This window comes from Pelodiscus sinensis, chromosome 8 (assembly GCF_052426305.1).
Source record: "Pelodiscus sinensis isolate ZL-2025 chromosome 8, ASM5242630v1, whole genome shotgun sequence".
NCBI lineage: Eukaryota > Metazoa > Chordata > Testudines > Trionychidae > Pelodiscus > Pelodiscus sinensis.
In genome coordinates this window covers 6,776,011-6,791,514 of record NC_143059.1, presented here as the reverse complement: position 1 = coordinate 6,791,514, position 15,504 = coordinate 6,776,011, and the positions used below count along the sequence as shown (strand labels likewise).

Genomic DNA, 15,504 nt, shown 5'->3' with positions numbered 1-15,504 from the left:
TCAAACAAAGCAAAGAAACCTGGAAAGTTGAAAAAAACACCTCTTCAGGCACCTGGAGTATAAAGATAAATTGAGAGAATTTTTTTTTCAATGAAATAAAGAATACAATTGATGGAAAACTCAGATGACAAAAATAACATCTTCAGATTGCACTAGGAAAGAACTGATTCTCCCAGCTGCTATAAAAAGGTGTGACGTGATGGGAAACAAAAGATGTAACAAAGTTTTCAGTCTGAAAGGCTATGTAGATGTGAACCGTTTGCAAGTCAGCTTGATGAGACAAGTGATGTTGGTAATGCAGCACAATTACTAGCTTTTATTCATTATGTTTGACTGGGGGAAATTTACTTTTTTGTCAGACATTACCAGTACAGATAATAGATCAAGAAAGATTAAATTATTGAATGATTTCATGAAAGCTCCACTTGCTAAACTGGGAGGAGTGTGGTGCTGTTTGCACATATAGTGCTGCTGAAAGGCAACAGAGGGGGTGTTGTAGAAAGAATATGAGCCATAAATCCACAGATAATTGTAACATGCTGTATGTTGCATCACCAGAACCTTGTATCAAATAAAATGGAACCCAAATTACATAATGTGCTAAATGCAGCTGTGATTTTGTGAAGTCCTGACATTTGAATTCATGCATTTTTGCAAAGCTGTGTTTAAAAATGGGTGCCAGACATGATAAATTATTGTTCCATATGGCAGTGTATTGGCTATCTCATGACACCGTGATGGAAAAAGTTTTTGAACTTTGCAAAGAGCTGCTGGGTTTTTTTCTGTGCACAATCCCAAGATCACTGCAAACTTTTCTGATGTGAATTGGTTTGTGCAGCTTCCATTCCTTACAGACATTTTTAACTTGTTGAATGAGCTGAACCTGTCCACACAAGGAGGAGACACAGCCATACTTGAAGAGAATGACAAGAATGCAGCATGTCAGAAGAAAATACTGATTAGTAAAACTAGGCTGAACAGTGGAACCTCAGAGATGTTTTTGCTATTGACAGAATTTTTGGATACGAACAGCATGACAATGGACTGAGAGAGAAACAGGATCGCTGCTCACCTTCCAGCTTTGGCTGAGCACCTCATTGTTTACTTTACAAATTTCAACAATATGACTGGGTTTGGGATCCATTCTCAGCTTTTGCTATGCCATCTTAACATTTGAGTGAAAAAAGCAGAACAGGAGCTGTTCAAACAATCCAATCACAATGAAAATTAAGTTTTAGGAACAGACACCTGGCCAGTTTTGGTGCTACGCAGTACACATTTTTAGTACAGAAGCAATTATAGTGATGCTACCATTCCCAACAACATATGTATGTGAAATGTCAGTCTCTGCTATGATGGCTATGAAGACAAAGTTCAGGTACTGACTGGAAGTGGAGAATCATTTACAAATTTGCTTGTCAACCATCACACCAAGGATAGATAAGACTCTGCATACAGAAGCAGGCCTACCCATGGCACTGATTTCTGTAAGTACTCTTCCGCTCTTTTCTGAAAACATTACTAGCAGTACATGGTTCTAGGAAGTATACATATACTTTTGTCAGCTTCTCCATTGGCAGGCGGGGGGTCTATGATTAACGTTACATTTGAAAAGAGGTCAGTCAAAAACCATTTGAGAATCTCTGTCTTAGTCTGCTTCCAATGAGTTAAGGTCTACTGGGGCACCTGCTGCTATTATTCAGGGCTGATCTACTCTAGGAAGTGAGGTTAGTTTAACAACATTGCTCAGGGCTGTGAAAAAATTCACTTTCCTTACAATATATTTAAATTTACCTAAACCCTGGCATCGACCTAGCTACCAGTTTTGGATGAGCTGGATTTACTGCAGTGATACAATACATTCCATCGCTGTATTAAGTGTCTGCACTACAGTGGTACCACTGCAACTATGCCAATGTATTGTTTCTAATGTAAACATAACCTGAGCCTTCAAAATGCACTAGCATGTCACTGCACTACATATAGGCTGCAGTCAACTAGGGAACTTTAGGATTTTCTCTTGGCTTATATTGAGTCATTTTGAAAATAGGCACAGACATAACATCCTCTTTTTTTGTGAGCTTATGCCAAAAAATAGGAAGTTTGCAAATGGATATTCAGCAGTGCCAGATAATATTGAAGTCTAGTTTAAAAAGTTAACCTATTTTCTGATCTCCAAACAACTAGGCTGGAAACGGATGTTCTTGAACAAAATGACATGATCAGAAAACATTACACTCAATTATTAAAGTGCTGTTTTATATTCATCACAACCTGTTTTGAAGAACAACAATGTGTTAACATTTAAGCCAAGAGGGATCTGAGTACACAATATAATGTATTTGATGCAGCTTGTTTATGCAACATTCTGACAGATACAATTAATCTCGTGAAAACGATCATGGTATAATAGCATGTTATCTTTAAAGTCATAGAACACATTTTCTCCTGTGAGAATTAACACTTAATAAAACACACAATCTCAGGACGTAAATGAAAGCTTGAAAAGAACAAAATTTAGTCTAAAGAACTATTTGAAATTCTAGACTAAAAAAATTCGTATTTCATCAAGAATATGGGGGGAGGGGAGGAGTCTAACCTCCAAATAAGAGAGAAAAGGAAGCAACACATACCTCCAACAAATGCATCACCAGCTCCATTGGTATCAACGATTTCACTCTGGTCACTATCTAAGACAGGGAAAGCAGTCACTTCCTTATCTATGAGAATAGAGGAAAAGAAAACATTAGTTATTGGGAAATAGAATTTGAAACACCTCAGTATAAAATAAAACAATCAACATGTGAATGTCAGTGCACAGCAACTCAATTTGGACCAAAATGATCGTGTATTTAGTTTACAAGTCAGTTTATACATCACATGAACATGTGAGTATAGCTGGTCAAACAAAGTGACAGAAATACACAGAAAGATGCAGACACAGATGAAAAGAGAGATGGAGAAAAATCCATCCTGCCAAAACCAGAACCACCTGTCAGCTGCAGACGGCTGATTCAACATCTACACTACCCAGGCCAGAACTCAGAAGTAGCGAGCACAACAGAAAAGACCTACAATAATAAATCAATGTGAAATAATTGAAACAACAAATATGTAGGACAAGGGGAAAGCTAGGACATTTTGGGATAGATAGTAAAATGCTTTGAAAAAGCATCTCTTTTAAAACCGCATCTGAGGATGGACCCTAGGAATTCTCAGCCAAAGCAGATTTGGTTTCAAAACCTACAATGACTTCAGACTCCTTCCTTTGCATTCTTTTTTAGAGTCTCTCCTCTGAAGCTCTCTGTTCTCTACAGGCACCCATAAAAACTATTTCAACAGATGGCTCTAGAGCATCTGTACCTCCAATTCTCCAACACACTACAACTGAACGTAATTACACTACTTACATATGATAACTTTTGTGATCTAGGGTTATACATTTAATATATGCCACTAATTAATCAGCTAGGACTTTCCAGGTGGTAATGTCATAATGACATGATAAATATATAATGACTATCTTGTCACAATACCTTGTTAAAGTGTAAATTACTCTTGTAACAGAGCCAATGGAAGTTATGCCTCTGTGCACCAAAATGGTCTCAAAAGGATTTCCTTTGGCAGATAGTTAAAAAAAAAATTGCATGTCAGCCAGCAAAACTTAAAACTATCAGAGCTGTCTTCACCCTTTAATTTTTGATAAAAATAGAAGCAATATGACAAACAGTCCTTGCAATATGTAAAAATTGCAGGTCGTTTTACTACCCAGCCGCACATCAGATCATAAACTACTTCATACACAGAGTACTTGGCCAGTCACAAACAATCCCAGACTGGGAAGCAAACATGAAATTCACAGTCTAAAACCAGGAGAGTGTGTGTGTGTGTGTGTGTTGCAGAGGTACCAGAAGGATCCTGGTTTCTGTGAAGTGCAGTGTATCAGCTCTACTGCTCTTCACCATCTGCTGTTAAGTGAACCAAGCAGATATAATGATGCTGCCTCCAGAGGGAACTGTTGGCTGGCCCACCAGGAAGGGAGGGGAGCGTTAGCAACAACCATCAGTGAGAGGCAAAGAAAAAAGAAAATAATAATAAAAAAATAAGATGAATATTCCAGTGAAAGAACAGGTTTTAGTCAGTACTCAATGCATCCTCTCTCTTCCATTAATAAAGCTATTTAGAAACGCTACTTAAAGGCTGTTGCATCATGGTCTTCAAGAGCTAAGCGTTTCACTCTTTATAGTGCTTGAACAGGATTCATTTGAATTGAAAATCAAGGAATACAGATCTTGTATTCAGCTCTGCAGGAGAGCAGCGTGCATTCAACCATCTGATAAAGAAGTATAACGTATTTTGCTCTAGCTTATGCAAAAACAATCCATAAACCAACCAATCTCAAAGCCATATTTCAATGAAGAGGTTTGTTTTGTTATTGTGGCCCTCTGTAGATTTCCCTTTCCCTAATTGATATGCACACACAGATGTTTCATGTAAAGTGTATGTGCATATACACTTTGTGTATATGTGTACAAATATGTGTGTAAGTGCTCAGAAAAGGTATAATGCACAAATACTCTATTTTGAATAAACTAAAGAAGCAGTAATCAAAATTAAACAGGAGTCTTTATTCAGGCGAACTCACGTGAATGACACAGCTCGCACCACCATCTTCTTTCTCCTCACTTCTCCTGAGTCCTTCCCTAAGCTCCCTGTAGTACTCTTAAGTATGACTGCACTTACAAACTTCTGTGCTATTCATTCTGTATTAGATATAACAGTAGGTAACTCTGAGTTATTTAAAAAGTAAATGCATCAATGGCTTCAGCTGATGTTATATACATTTGCTTTACAACCACAATTTTCCACTTTTAATGGTTCATCCAGTTTCTATAACTTTATTTTCAGGTGGAATGACTAAGGGATGCTGAGCATTCAGAAACTGTTTGTCTGGTTTTGCAGCATGTACTATTTAGAAAAGAAACAGATATTCTGCCACACTGCACGTGTTTCAAACAGCCAATTATAAAACTGTTTTATGCAAACACAGAATTTAATCACTTCTTGGTACCAATCGTACCAGACTATATCCCTTTTGTTTCAACTTGGAGTTAACAATACCACACATTTAAAATACATTGAATATTAAGGTTTCTATCTTTATCCCACACAAAATGAAGTCAGTAGATTTAATTCACTTTGCTATGCTCATGCAGCAGGATATGCGATGTCTAACATCACCCACCAATATGAGGCCCTGTAGTAACCAGGAACAACGAGGTGAATTAAGGATGAACCAGAAGCCTCCACTCTGAATTTCCTTGCTTTTGTGAGTTTAATGTTACTTTAATTTCGTTTTCATGTGTGATATATTATATTATAAACCTCCCAAATCCATCATAGTGAACACACAGACACCTTTGCTAAGTGCACTGGTCATCAAATGACCTTGCTTTTCAAAGTCAGTTCTGATTTCATTTATCATTCTGACAGCTTATGAAATAAAGAATAATTACATAAGTATTTTGAAATATAAGTGCTGCTCCTCTGGGCATAAAATCCACTGTGCTATTTTTAAGCAACAAATCTCTTCTATGATAAATACATTCAAATACAGTGTACCCTCTATGTTGCTTCTTGAAAGATAGGGATTTTGTGAGTGATACAGGAGGGGGAAATGATTAAACAAAATGTGATTAATGAATGATCACTGAAAGCTAGAATTTTAGGGCTTGATTGTACACTGGTTACACACTAATAAAACTCCACTGATTTCAACACTTGATTTACACTGATGTAGGTGTGATCAAAATCAAGTCCTTAATGCAGTGGGCCTCCTATGCTAAAGAAACCTTAAGAACACAAAGCCTTAATCAAAAGCCAGTCCAGTGGTAAATCCTAGTTATTAATTGTTGCATTATGCTAGCTGTTTTACTTAGAAAGGTATCTACCCAAACAATATGTTTGTAGGTAGAACAGCGCCTGGAAGTAATGCTGCAGAACAGTACTGACAGAAAAATATCCTTCCAGCCCAAATACACACGGAAATGAAAGTTGCCAAACATAGCCAGTTTCATGATGCTAGCTGAAACACTGATGGTAGCTTGAAGTGTTACAGGTCTGCCTCTAAACCAAATTAGAATCACAGATTACATGTCTGCTTGTAGTACAGTAATAAACACTAGCAAACAATCATTACATCCAATTAGGCTGAGTACTTCTCTTAACTGGGTCATTTACTAGTCTCTCTTGCTCTGAGAAGTAAATTAAATGTGTAAACTTATATATTTAATTACCTGTAACAGCACTCTTAAAAGCAACATGGCCAAGTACCCTTAAAAAAATGGTGGGGGAGTGTTAAAATGCAAAAGTATTGTCTGGCTGCTTCCTAAAATAATCATCTTTAGATCCATGGGCAAATATTGATTATAAAGATGCCAACAAGCTGGGACACATTCATTTTTCATTTGTGAATATTAACTTTTTAGAAAACAATAACTGAAATGGAACCCACCTACAACCCTCCACTCAACTTTCTTTAGATGGGGGCCAAATCCAGATGGAAAGGAAAGGAAGGGAAAAGAATAGAAAGACGATATCAACTTAAGTCCAGAAATATATAAATGGATCTAGGCAGCTGTGGTGAGGAGAAGTGAGAGGAGTATTTGGAATAAATTCCAAGTCTGAGGAGCTAAACATGAATACTTAACCCTCTCCAAAGACAAGGTTGAGTTTCCACATCATTCTTGCAGCATATTAAAAAATCCTGAAAACAGTAGAGTTAAAAAAAGCTTCCCCCACCGCCCTGTTTTCACTGAGGTAGGCACCACTGTTACTGCTGTATTCCTTAAAAAAAGGACACCAATATCATTTACCTTAGGTAGATACTGTTATACCGACATCCGTATCAGCGCACTGATGCCCAAAGCTATAAAAATCAACAGGGATGGTGTAGAGCTCTAAGCCTCTGGTTAGAAATATCTAGACTTCCTATCACGATGGAGTTCAAATCTAGCAGGGTTGATTCGGCCCATCATTCTATGCCAGATTTCATATATCTGCTCTGCATAAATGTTGTAGGCTCCACGGCACTTTTGTTGAGTGCAGGCGTTTGACTTGTTTCCTTGCACATTTTTCCTCTCCCATGCCCACTTTTGTGCACAATGGACTGGTGCTGTAGTTATACTGGGCCGATTTTCCTGTCACATCAGCATAAATGAGTAGTATTGTTTATGGAAGTGAACAACATTCAACAGTTTGGGGAATGCTTAGGGATTCTTCTAATTAACAAGCATGACACAAATAATATAAAATAAATATAATGACCACATCATGACTACGGATACCGTACCATAACTTACTATACATGCAGATAGAGTATGTATAGACCACTGGACCAAAGCCAGATTCTGGACACATTCTCAGTAGTATAACACCATTGGCTTGAATTAACTCTTGGTTCAGATGGTGAGATCTGAATCACACTCACTGTATCCAGTTGCAAGAACTGCAAAACTTACCACCACTAATGAATAACTCATTCTTGTATGGTTTTCATAGACCCAAAAGTTTGTTCTTTAAAAGTGTGGGAGCCCCTTCCTCTTTGGCATTCTCTGTTCAGTTCACTGCCAATACCATCAGCTGAAGTTGTGTTTTATTTTTAAAATCTTATTATTTTTTGCTTAGACCAGCATAGAAAATACTATAATTATGTATATAAGAAAGAGGAGCAGGGGAGGGTAGCAAAAGATGCTAAAGTTTTGTCTTCATTCTGGCTCTGATGAAATATATGCATATGTATATATATTCCTAAGAAAAAGTGCCTGAAGAACTGGCTGCTGAATTTTTCTGTCATGTGTCACAATGTTTAAAGTTTAGAACTGCAGTGAATTCTGTTGAAAAAGCCTTTCCAAGTTCACAAGAGAACTCTCATTTGCCTGCTAGGCATGCTTTTCAGGGGGAGCTGAAACTGCATCCACTGAACTGTTAGAAAACAAACCCTAATTCAACATGGCTGCTAAAGACATAAGGTAGCATTCAGAATTAAATCACTTTCCTGTGATCTCTATTAGGGTGCATCTACACAGCAAGCCTTTATTCCAAAATAATGTCGAGCTGGAGGACTTCTTACTCTGACTCATGGTAGCCCTCATTTCATGAGGAGTAAGTGAAGTTGAAGGAAGAGTGTTCTTCCTTTGACTTCCTGCTGTGTAGACAGCGTCTAAGGCCGAGTTAAGTGATTTTGATTTAAGCTACACAACTGACATAGCTGAATTGCGTAGCTTAATTCGATGTTAGCCCTGCTGTGTAGACATGCCCTTAGAGAGGAAAGGGTTTGGAGGTTGAGAAAAGAAGAGTGTTAAGGTTTAAATATCAGACATGAAAGAAGAGCCTGATTTTGAACTTGTACATGTTTACACTGGAGTAATATAAATGACTATACAGGCAGTCCCCGGGTTACGTACAAGATAGGGACTGTAGGTTTGTTCTTAAGTTGAATTTGTATGTAAGTCGGAACTGGTACATATTGTAGGGGAAACTCTAGCCAAACATTTCTCCAGAGCTCAGTTTTATTCTCCCACACCTCACTTCCCTCAGTCCTTTATTCTCAAGCTGAGGTGTCTGCTGAGAAAAGCCGCTCCACGTCTCCCTGGTCTGCTGGGGGGGGGGAGCTAGCTTCGCGTCTCCCTGGTCTGCTGGGAGGAAGCAGCTAGTGCGGTGTTGCTTCACCCCGTTTGTAAGTAGGGATCCGATGTAAGTCGGATCCATGTAACCCGGGGACTGCCTGTAATGGAGTTCTGAATTATACCAGTGATCATGATCATAATCAGACCTAAAAAGAGAAGGGATGGGTCAGAGCAATCCAAAAGCTGAAATGGTACTTTTAAAAGTCCTGCTCAGACATATATGACTTGATTTCCCAGTGTATAACTTCAGTTTTACCACAATGGAGCTTCACTGAAATCAGTCAAGCAACACCAGCATAAAACTAGTGTAACACAGTGGCCGTAGACATTTATGTACATAGACCGCACATTTGTAAATATGTGACTGCAGAAACACAAATATTTCAGCTACCATAAGTGATAACAAGACTTCCTATTTTTACCTCTTACTTTTAAAAAACATTCAGGTTATTTATTTACTTATTTGTCATCTACAAAACCAGAGCCTATTTGTTTCATCAGTACGGTGCAAGCCAAGAAAAAAAGACCCAGCTGAGAGCCAAGAAAGAATGATATGTTTAGTTAGAAGAAAAAAATCCCCTTTCATTTGTTTTTATTGACTAGTTTAGTCTTTTTGCCAGTCTGTCTTTTGTTTATAGTTGTAAGTGTGCCTGATTGCTTGTATAAGACTAATGTGTAGATACGTGTGTACAAGAATACATGTGACTGATAGATACAATTTGGAGGATTGTTGCTCAGTATTGGTGAGACTAAGAGGAATTCCTGTTGATTCAATTCACTAATAGTTGATGTAATTTCTTAATAATGTTGTCCTCTCATCCAAGGATCTCAAAGTACTTAAAAGATATGAATTGATTAAGATTCACCAAACCTCTGTAAGTTAGGATAATGTGATCCCCGCTTTACCAAACTCTAAAGAGAGGCACAGCAAAATTAAAAACGACCATAGTCAAACACTGGGTGCTTAAATCAGGACAGTGTTATTTAGATGCCTGAATCTGGATTTAGGTACCTAAAACAAATCTGGCCTGATTTTTCAGAACGCTGAGAATCTTAACTCCCGCCAGTGTCAATGGGCGTTACACCCAGGGTAATTCTAGGGAAAAATTCACCCAGATAAATTGGACCAACAAAAGTTTTGAACACTAATGACCCCTGGTAGAGCTGTAAGTGCGACAGGAGCTATGGAGAAGACAGCTCTTGGATCCCCTTATGTCTCTGGAGAGTTCTGCTGGGCTTACGTGTGTTGTCATAGACAGTTAGTTTTAGGGGAGGGATTGTAGGTTTTGAAACTGCCAGATGCCAGCAACTAAGACATTACAAAAGTGTTGCAGGCAACTATTCTTGATTTATAGGGTTGGGTGACTAATTCAACCTGTGCCTAGCCAAAGTGGGGATATGTATCTTAGGTTCCACATGCCTTATTCACTTAAAGCTTGGTTACTTGGTTAAGCAGACCCAGCAAATTTCATCTGATGCTTGCATTTATTGTTTGCACTGGGCCACACATCTCAGGATACTGAAACACAGATATTTAAAAACACTATATTACTTGTACTGTTAAGATGTTACAGCATGGAACAATTTTCAAGGAAATACTGATCAATATTTAAGGAAAAAAATTCTCAAAAACCTAAGTATGATTTCTGCAAAAATGGAGTGTAATTTAATTTTGAAAAGGAAAAGAATTATATTTTCCCTCATATTTACACTCCCATTTATGTATAGCTTTCTTGTCCCTGAGATACATGCATACCTCCAGCATGCAATGTGCAGGTTTCCTCAGCTACACCTCAGAATCTGAGTGGAGAATACAGAAATTACATCTTTTAAATGGGTGCCATGTTAGATGACAGTTTTGTTTATATGTCATGATAATCTAAGAAACACAGGTCATCAGGAGAGGCAGAAATGGGCCCAAGGCACTTCTGTTTTATTTGAGCATCACTGAGACTGAATAGAGAAGGAGGAGTGTGCACTAGGTCACTAGAGAGAACTTTAGAAGGAGCTTTTTTTACTGGTAGATTTTACATTTAGTTTTATAAATACAATCAGTCCATCAGAGATAAACAGACTTCTGCAGCACATGACTAATAACAATCCAATATACGTATATGTTCCTCACCTTTTTTATTTATTGGATTTTATTCTCTTGGAGAAAGGTCCGGAAGAGGAGAGAGAAACTTGAGTGATCCTATATTAGTGTCTTTAAATACCTAATTTCTATGCAGAGATTTTGATTTCTCCTAGTTTTGTTTAGAAATTAGATCTAGAGCTTTTAATTATTATTTCTGTTGCTTTCATTCTGTGTTTGTAAATTCTCTGTTGTCTTTAATTAAGATCCCTCTAGACTGATTATTATTATTATTATTTTACAGAATGGGAGTTTGCTTATTAAGTAGATTCTTCTAGGCTTCCACAGCTTTTATAAATCTATTAGAAGATGCAAGTGCAGTGTGGGCTGAGATTTGTACTAATCTCAAAGGGCCAAATTCTGCTGTCGGATACACCCAATACAGATCAGAAGCAGCTCTATTATCTTCAGTGAAAATACTCTATAGATTTACATTAGGGTAACTAAAAGCAGAATCTGATGCAAGACGATAGAGGTTTTTTCACCATAAATTAGTTTATTGTTCCTTTGATAATTAAATATACAGAACTATGATCCTTTTAGAATCACCTAATTAGTATCAACATGGTTTTACTTAATTACGGCTATAAATGGAATGTATAGGATTTCCTCAGTTCAAAATAATTACTTGTTCATTTCAATGTAAATTATGCAACACTAATATTTAGTTTATATATATTTCCTACACAGTGAACACTCATTAGGGTGCAGTTATTATAACAGTAGTTTTGACAGTTTCTAGCAAGAGCACTTGAATCGTATGTTTGCATAGCAAGCCTTTTAAAGCATGGCTGTAGGCTATAGCACTCATAAAGGTAACACAACAGGATTTATAGTGCACACTTCACTGTCATTTACAGTAAAACCTGAAGCTATAAAAACAGGCTGCTTGACAAAACCACAATAATCAGGCTAGAAGGCATAAATTAAAAGTCTCCATCCTCCACATTTACAGAACCTTGTCAAGTTTGTACCACAGCCTGTCATTTTTAATCACTCCGCCTTCAAGGTTTTACTACCATACTGTTACTGCATCCTACAGTTTTATACTTCAAAAATATCTTTTTAAACCGTTGATAATGTATTTTAAACAATACCATCACCCAAAAATCACAACTTTAGCTAGTATAGTAAAGAAAGCTCAAAATATGACCATTCTAGCAAAAACGTTAAAAATACTTTGTACAATTATTTTTGGACTACTGATCCTGTTCTGTTGCAGCTACCAGATATTCTGAATGAAAAAGGAAAAAAAGATAGGCAGCAAAGTCTGCGGTTTAAAGCAGATTATTATTTAATTCAGAGCTACAGGACCAAGTTCTCTGTTTTCTTACCTGCACAGGGAAATAAACCACATCAGTTAGATTTTGAGGTGAGAAAATGAGGGTGGAAAAAGACTTCTTGCTTTTTAATCCATCCATCATAGAGAATGCATTTAATGATTACTTATGCATAGTTTCTAATTTTCCAAAACAACTGAGAGGAACACTGAATCTTGGAATTTAAATATATCATACACCCAATATCCTTTCAGATATGGAAATCAAATTAAAAATTGACAATTTTACATTTGCACAGTTTTCATCCATCCCGGTAGTTTTTCATTTGATTCACTTTTCTTTTTCTAACATATTTCTTTTCACCTTTCTCTACCACCAGTTGACTCCTACAGATTGCAGAGACAACTGCTGTGGAGCTCTGCGTTCATCTGTAGGTTTCCTTGCGGCTGAATATACCCTACATTTTTAGCCTGTATGTTGGATCTTTATGCCAAAAGAAACTTTGAAGATTTTTTTTCCTTTTTCCTTATAAAAAGCAAATGCAAGCATGGTCAGATCTAGGAGCCTGCTACTCACAATGAGCAGTAAATTTAGAGCTAGTACAAGATCACACGGAACGATCAATGCTTCTTGAAAATGGAATAAGTGTAGAACATTTTCCTGCTGAGTGAACTTGTCAGACCTGATCTTTAACCTTGTATTACTTTACTCCTCCATTCACTCACTTCCTCCTTTTTTTTTTTTTTTTTCAATTGAGTATTTGTTTAGCTTGCAGTGGGATGCAGGACAGAACTATAAGAGGTGTACTTCCATCCACCTCTACACTCTGGACATGTCACTTTATACCTGGCTAACCACCAGGGAATTCACCAATGGCTGTGTTTCTAACAAAACAGGGCTGTCACCTGTCACTGTCATGACACATCCAGGAGTATGGTCCCCTATCTCGGGCAACTGCCTTGCAATCTGGGTTGAAGAAGCCAAATTCTCTCTCGCTTCATTGGATTTTATAATCTCAACTAGATTGTGATTACTATACTAGTTTCCTCCAAATCATTTGGAGCCACAGCCTCACTTACTTTCATTTTCTATCTCCATGCATTCCCTGCCCTAAAAACGTTCCCCACAACCTATAGTTTGCTAGTACAAATGTTTGACACTTTGCTTCATGTTTCCAAATATCTATTTTGGGTTCACACACAGGGACTCCTTAATGGCTTTCCCACCTTTATTAAATCCCTAAATAAAACTCCTTGTTGTATTTTTGAAGTTTCTAAGAAGCCTACACTAATAGGACATCCAGGAAGCAATCTTCATGCACCAGCTAGAAAACTATTAATGTAAAAGTCACACAAATATTTCCATCCCACAAGAAAAGCAAAGCTAAAAGAGAAGTGCACTATTAGTGCAACTGATGTGCTGAAGTGTTCATAGATGGAAGTTCATATTTGTGTAGTGATTAACTGCGAGCAATAGGTATTGTAAAATAGCCTACTATAATTAAATAATTATTGATGAACATGCTGTTGATAAACAATGCAAGCATTAGGATATGAAATTTCTTACAATTAAATGACTAAGAAAGCTGTTTATCGCCTTCCGCTATGCCCTCCGTTAATAAGATCGACATTGCAGATGTTCATGTATGCTGCATTGATGTTTAATGATGCATGATGCTCTAGGTGGTTCCCATAACCTTGCTTTGTCTACTATGAGCTGCCTTGATTGATATGATAATAGAGAAAAGAGGTCTGAAACAAGCTGGGCTGTACTGGCACAATTTGCATAACCTTTAAATTTGCCATTATTTGATAGCCAACTGCTTCTGAAAATTCTTGTTCAGTTGTCACTGACAACAATACATTGTACAAACACTATTCTGAAACTTGTGAGGCCAGGAGGGGATGTGTGAAGGAGGAGGAGATACTGCTTGTGGCACTTGTTTTATTCCATCAGAAAAGGTACTCATTATCAAATTTCTAAAGCCAACAATTTGGAATGGAGTTCTGCAGTTTCATCCTGCGATCAATTGCCATTAGCCACAATGCATTGCCAAGCATCAATTCAGGTTCACAGTGCAATACCACAGTGTCAGATTTTAAGTGCTACAAATATTTGGCTTCACAGAACTTCTTTTTGTCGCGCCCCTTGCCCATCTAGTTAATGGGCTGTTAACAAAACTAAAAACATCAAGTCAAGTAAATTCAACAGGAACATGTCTGAACTTTACATCTAGTCAAGACAACTGGATGTATTTTTAAAACAAACATTATTATTATTGTAGTTATATCACCTTGCATGTACGACCATACAACTTACTGTATACCAACAATTGCTTGCAGTGTTGTTATAGCCCTGTTGGTCCCTAGTATGCAAGAGACAAGGTGGGTAGGTAATTGTTTTTATTGGAACCAACTTCTATTGGGGAAAGAATTCAGAAACAATATGGTCAACTGCTTATGCTAAACAATCTGTTTCACCTTCTATTTTGCTGTAACACTGTGAATATCTTTCCAAGAACTGAAGAAAAGCTCTGTGGACGTGAAAACTTGTCTCACAAACAGAAGTTGCTCCACTAAAAAGATATTACCCAGATCTACCTTTTCTCTTGTCCTTCCTATTTAATAGAGCTGCTCTCTGTGTGCATTTCAAGTCAGACCAGCTTACTTTACTGACACAAACAAGGCTTCATTTTACTCATTTTATCAATGTAGAATGCATATAGATAGGAGAGAGTGAGCAAGAGTCTACTTAGTTTCACAAAGGATCAACCAAATGGTAATTACATATCAACTGCAGATACTTCTCCTTGTGGTAGTCATGTGTACACCTAAATTACACAGATCAGACCGCCCTTGTCTGGCACCCTGAGGATCTGAGTGGTCCCAAACAACAGAGTTTACTGGACAAGGGGAGGTCAAGGCTCCCTACCCAGGTGTAGGACTCTGCTCCTGGATGGGGCTGCACTTCCTGACGCCTGCTGCTGCCTCCAGCCCCGACTGGGGCTGCATCCCCCACCATGCTAGCTCTGGACTGGGGTCAGCCCTGCTGCCTCCAACTGTGGGCTTGGGATGCACCCCCCACCGCCACAACGCAGGCTGCGCTCCTGGCTGCCAGACCCTGCTGCCTCTCGCCCCAAATGGGGCTACGCTCCTTGCCTCCTGCTCTGGCCAGGGCTGCACTCCCCCTACCATGTCAGTCCCACTGGGGATGCGCTCCCCACCGCCAGCCTAGCTGGCTGGGCAGCTGGACCACAGATGTTGCTGGACCAGAGAGCACCGGATTTTAGAGGTTCAACCTTTATTTTAATACCTCATCAGTATCAAGGTTATTGATGATGCTGTGTGAACAAAGGTCTGTATGATTTTCAGATACTGGTGTTAAAGTCATGCCCACCCTTTTA

At 38.1% G+C, this 15,504-nt stretch overlaps 1 protein-coding gene and 1 long non-coding RNA gene across 5 annotated transcripts in view; one reads left to right on the top strand and one right to left on the bottom strand.

Moving 5' to 3' along the window:
* Nucleotides 1–15,504, bottom strand: part of ADK (adenosine kinase) — a 417,444-nt gene that overhangs the window by 23,591 nt on the left and 378,349 nt on the right. For all 4 annotated transcript variants that reach the window (XM_075935762.2, XM_075935764.2, XM_075935763.2 and 1 more), the window contains one exon: nucleotides 2,634–2,720. In XM_075935762.2, coding sequence (XP_075791877.2) covers nucleotides 2,634–2,720 — 87 coding nt within the window. The remainder of the gene's footprint in view (nucleotides 1–2,633; nucleotides 2,721–15,504) is intronic.
* Nucleotides 1–15,504, top strand: part of LOC142830479 (uncharacterized) — a 137,070-nt gene that overhangs the window by 64,667 nt on the left and 56,899 nt on the right. The gene's annotated exons all lie outside the window — the stretch shown is intronic.